The sequence below is a fragment of the Paramacrobiotus metropolitanus genome, unplaced genomic scaffold, assembly GCF_019649055.1.
Source record: "Paramacrobiotus metropolitanus isolate TYO unplaced genomic scaffold, Prichtersi_v1.0 Parri_scaffold0000379, whole genome shotgun sequence".
Taxonomy (NCBI): domain Eukaryota; kingdom Metazoa; phylum Tardigrada; class Eutardigrada; order Parachela; family Macrobiotidae; genus Paramacrobiotus; species Paramacrobiotus metropolitanus.
In genome coordinates, this window is record NW_026570599.1 from 1,567 (window position 1) to 6,656 (window position 5,090).

At 53.7% G+C, this 5,090-nt stretch overlaps 1 protein-coding gene across 1 annotated transcript; it reads left to right on the forward strand.

The window, feature by feature from the left end:
* The first annotated feature begins 205 nt into the window (after positions 1-205).
* Positions 206-4,525, forward strand: LOC129602272 (neurofilament heavy polypeptide-like). The gene is made up of 4 exons (XM_055501268.1): positions 206-353; positions 2,228-2,301; positions 2,927-3,178; positions 3,935-4,525. Exons 1-4 carry the CDS (start codon positions 206-208, stop codon positions 4,523-4,525), a joined length of 1,065 nt encoding a protein of 354 aa, XP_055357243.1.
* The last annotated feature ends 565 nt before the right edge of the window (positions 4,526-5,090 follow it).

The following is a 5,090-nucleotide window of genomic DNA, read 5'->3' on the forward strand; positions in this document are numbered from 1 at the left end:
GCCGCATAGAATTGCTGAAGAACCTGACAATCGGGTGTGGTCGAATCGGAAGCCCACCAACAGATAGTGCAGGCTACAGATCAGCTGGTAGAGTACGAACGAAGCCAACGCCGACCAGCCGACTCCGACACGGAGACGGACGCATGCATCGACCTCATCGGCTAACGGAAATGCACTCATAATGCGGAAAAGCCGCAGGGAAAAGATGGCTGGAATAACCGACGGGTGGAATCTGGAACACCTCCAGCGATCCTTTGTCAACGAGACACCGTCCGATCCTGAAACCCTTAAAGTGGCGAGACAGAAGATGAACGACCTGATGGCCTACCTGAAAAAGGCGGACATCCTCATGGGTAAGTGAACCAACCGAGGCCGACGAACGGCAACTCAGGTCGGTAGTCGAACGGATCACAGAGATCCTCGACGCGGAACCGGCATACTCTAAGCGGATTCCGACCCCATCGCCACCTCGCCGAGCAGCACCGACTACGACAGCGGTGATGACTCTAGTCGGCACAACACCGATGGAAAACGCAATCGCCAACATGGACATAATCACCCAAGCTGGACAGGATCTAGCCGATATCTTCTTTCACCGACTCAGTGGAACCTTAACGGAACAAGAGGAAACCGACCTCACCCGGATCGACCGAGCATTACGACTCGAGTTGGATTGGGCCGATACTCTAGGCTCATGGGAAATTCCACCGCCAGGTCCGAACCGAGACCGGTTAGTCGAAGCACTTCAGTCGGTGATCGACTATGTCAAACAGTACTTGGCTAACCCGAACAAAGCGGGAGCACCGGTACCAGCTCGGGAGAGAACACCTTCCCCAGTCCCATCAGTTGGACTCGACGTCGAACTTCCATTCACCGAAGTAGTTGAACAAAAAGAAGTCAACATCGGCGAAGTCGAAGATCAGTATCGAGAAGCGGTCGAAGTTATGGAGAAGCTCGGAAAACAACTCCGGGAGCTCGACCCTAACAACGCTACGGAGAGACAGATGCGTGACGCCTTGGACCAGCAGTATACTATCTGCTCAAGGCGGGTCGAAGATTTGTGGAAAGTCCTAGAAGCTAACCCACAAAGGGTTCAGCCGACCTCCACTCAGTCAAATCCGACTACTTCACAACAACCGCCCGAGCCCACAATGGCCGAACAGCGGGAAGAACTTGATCAGAGGTTGGCCCGAGCTAAGAAGATCGCTGCCGACTTACAACGACAAGTCGACAGTATGGACGGAATAGATCCGACCATCCGCAACATACGGACAGCAATCGGAGATCAACTTAAGATTTCCCAGATGCATGTCCAAGACATAGAGGCGGAGTACATTATGCTCCGACGCAAATGGATGACGGATAAGACACGTCAGGAACGACTTGAGAGATACCGGAAGGAAACGCAACAAGGCGCATCCGGTTTGCAACAGTCGACGACTTCAAGTCATCCGACCTCAACGACGAGCTTGGTTCAACAAAGACCAATGGAAATGGCCGACCGGCCCATGTCTCCGGCTACAGAAGCTCGGATCATGGAAGCCATACCGGACACGGATGAATTGCCGAGTACGGTCGCGCCACATATAGTCAAATTGTTGGCTCGAGTAGCGGAACTCACCACAGAGATGAGAGCCCGCCGAAATTTCTGCATCGACAACAGCCAAGAAGCGAACGACTTGGACCGAGACATCCTGGCATGGGGAAATAACGCTCGGTTTATACGACGACTTTGTCACCCGGACGCCCCACAGACTACCAGAGCTCGGCAACACCTGATTCGAACTACGTCATGGTTGGAAACCAGGGTGAACGAATACGAGGAAGAAAAGGAACGGGACAAAGAACAAGAGCCGACCACCTGGCGACAGACGCCAGGCTGAAGGTCGGTCGTCTCAGATCACAAAGATCCAGACGGCTCGGAAACCGAGCTTCGACTCCGTCCGACTTCCACCTCCAGCCCCACCAGCCAAACCCGACCTTGAATGGATAAAAGCAGTCGAACACACAGTTACTGCGGGCGGACGCCGTTATCGTCGAACTCGAAAAAAGATGATGGACGAAACCGACCAGCGGAGTCCACAGTACTGTCAGATCGACATCAACCTCGGATACTTGGAGAACAACACCAAGGAAGCCCGATTTATCCTTCGACCAACAACAGTGTGGTCAGCTAAGAATCAGGAACGGCTGCAAACATTGGTAGCCATGATCCAGTTTTTCGTAGACGACTTCTACAAGCGGAAGGAAGCGGAAGAGCAACGTAAGCTGAAGAGGCCGCCCTCTGCGAAAAAGCCAAAGGTACAACCTGTCAAACCGACACAGGTAGTTCCACCGGTGAGTCACCCAGACGAGCCGATGGACGAAGTGCCAGTCCCTCCACTTGAGGGCGATGACGAACCGATGGATACGTCGGAGGAAGTCGGAACAACGGAAGTAACCCGACCTAAGCCCCTGGAACGACCTACAACGTTACCTGGGCTCTCACAAAGAGAACCACAGAGTGAACGAACACCTGACGGTCGACTTATCCTCCAACCAGGCAGGATCGAACTCAGTTCTTTGGACGAGCCGACCGGTAACGTTGAAGAGCACGGACCACGAAGGCGGCTCTTCCCGTCGAAGTCGCCATCACCAGTCCCAGTCAGGACCAAGGAACAACTCTTGAAATCCTGAAACCCTACGGCCCCTACCACCGGCCGAAGAGAAGCCGGGCCGGTCCGAGCGAAAGCGTATTCACTGGCCGTCCAGAAATTAGTCGGCCAAGCTAAAACGCTGGACCTCCAACGGATACTCTACGAAGCACAACTTCAAGGAGGTATCCGAGATCGGACCATGACAGAAGAGCAACAGACTCAAATGGCCCAGAAGATCCATGCTACCATCCAGGATAGAGACAAAGTCCTGAGAAGGTTGGTTACTGCAGATGCGGAAAGCAGGAGGTCTGGCATGGATCCAGACTGTTCCAGCGGCTCCACCAATCAGCATCAACCCGGGCGCCTACACACTGGAAATCCAACCTCGGCCCGGAGAAGAGGTGACCGAGAAGATTCCGATAACAATGTCGGACAGTAGCGAGGACGAGGAGAACGCGGACAACATCGACTCCGACGACTCCATGCACCAAAAGGCAGCGGTACCTACGAAGGGATCCACACCGAAACGAGGTAGATCGCCGGTAAAGCAGATTTCGCCGACTCGATCAGCATCCCAGCCGACTAAGCTGCCAAGTCAACCGACGACTGAGAAACCACCTAGGTTCTCACCTCGGAACACCCCAACGAAACCAAAGAAAACCGAAGAAGCGATGGATACAACATCCTTCGGAAGCGCGAGTCGGAATTACGGTCGAAACGTCACCACAAAGGGACGAACCGACCTCCGTTCACTCTGGCCCACGTCTAACAATACCGACGAGTCTCGAACGAACGAGTCGACGACCGAGTCGGTTAACATACCGACCAAACGGAGTACGGCAAAGGAGAAACCACCTCAAGACTCGTCGCGGGAATTTCATGACGACCTAGCCCTACAACACGTAAAGGACTTAACGAGGTCGGAACAGGACGCCTGCATCGACATGGCGTACCCAGAGGATAGGGAACTCTGGCACTCGCTGAGAATCCGACGTGCCAGTATAGTCGGAAATACCACGGAAGCTCGGCGTGACCACGACCGACTTACCGAGAAGATGGCCGACGTGATGAAACGAATGGGAGAACACTACCGAGGAAAGGGAGTCGACCTAAAGCCCTACAAGAGGCTACGCCGACTCAGCGCAAAGCCACCGCCCCGGAACCCAAGTCGACTAAGAAGACGGTACAGCCATCCGTCGTTAAAATGAAAGTTCCCTTCCGACCAGACAACCTTCCGTTCAGATCGACGACGATCGACATGAAGGTCATACTCGGCTAATTCCACGAAATCCCATAAGGATAAACGGAAGGCCAAGAAGGAAGCAGCAAAGCAGTCTGCCAAGTCGCAAGCGACGGAAGCCCAGAAGAAACCAGCCAAGTCGGAAGTCAAGCAGCCGGCTAAACCGCAGTCGGACTCCACGGTTAAGACGCCGAAGCCCAACCCGGCTAAGCGGCATAAGTCATCTGACGACTTGGATATTTCGGATGCCGGCCCACAAAGGACCGAGCAGATGGAGAAGGCTCAAGAACCGCACGACAAGGAGGCGGTCGAACGGAAATTCAAGGAAGTCATGGAACGAACCGGCACAAAGCCGGCTAAGACTTCAGGAGGTCGGCTACGAAACCCACCAAGACCACCGACTCCGCCCGAACAATCTCAGCCTTCAACATCCAAGCAACAGTCCGATGTAGAATCCGATCAGGCCTCGGACCTTGAGGATAAGGACTCAATCTCCGACCACGGAGATGGGGATCCCTATGAAGGATTCAAAGGCGACATGAAAGAAATGTTTAACCATGGAGCGGACACCGACGAATCCCAGTGGCCAGCTCCAGACGATGTACGAGCGTCTTCCGGACGAACAGCCGGAGGACCCGGTCGACATTAATCCGTACAGTCCGCGTACGTCGAAGTCGTCCGTATTCGGAGTGCCAAGGAAAACGGCAGGGACATCTACCAATCCCTGGTACAAGACTTGTCGAATAACATACAAGTCGTCGAAGGCGAAACCGGAAAGTGGTTAACGCATCAACTTATGATGCAAATCGTCGCCTGGACCTCGACTATGGATTAGCAGTCGCCGTCCACCGACAATGGGGACGGATGGCTGAACTTATCCAACCGGACCTCATCAAGTCACTTAAAAGTGCAGCAGCGAGGAACGCGGATGACACACCGACTAGAATCTGCAGTGTATCGGATACATTCGAAACCCCCGCGGATCGACTTTGGTCCAAATCGCCCGTGTATATAACGTGATGTACATGGACAAGAAGGGTATCGACGAAATTATCACGTATAGGATAGGCGAACGAATCGCGCTCCTGGTCGAGAAACATATTCTCCAGACGACTAATGCGGAACGCGATGTCCCAGTTCGGTATACCGTGCCAAACTTCATACCGGAACAACATCGGCGTGAATTCAACCTCCGGATGTCTTACGTCAACACG

Excerpts from the sequence above, each read along its gene's own strand:
- LOC129602272 (XM_055501268.1), top strand. The coding sequence starts at position 206 with ATGGCTGGAATAACCGACGGGTGGAATCTGGAACACCTCCAGCGATCC. Across the intron at positions 354-2,227 it reads AAAGGCGGACATCCTCATGG|ACGACTTCTACAAGCGGAAG; the intron begins GTAAGTGAACCA and ends AGTTTTTCGTAG. Across the intron at positions 2,302-2,926 it reads CCTCTGCGAAAAAGCCAAAG|ATGCGGAAAGCAGGAGGTCT; the intron begins GTACAACCTGTC and ends TGGTTACTGCAG.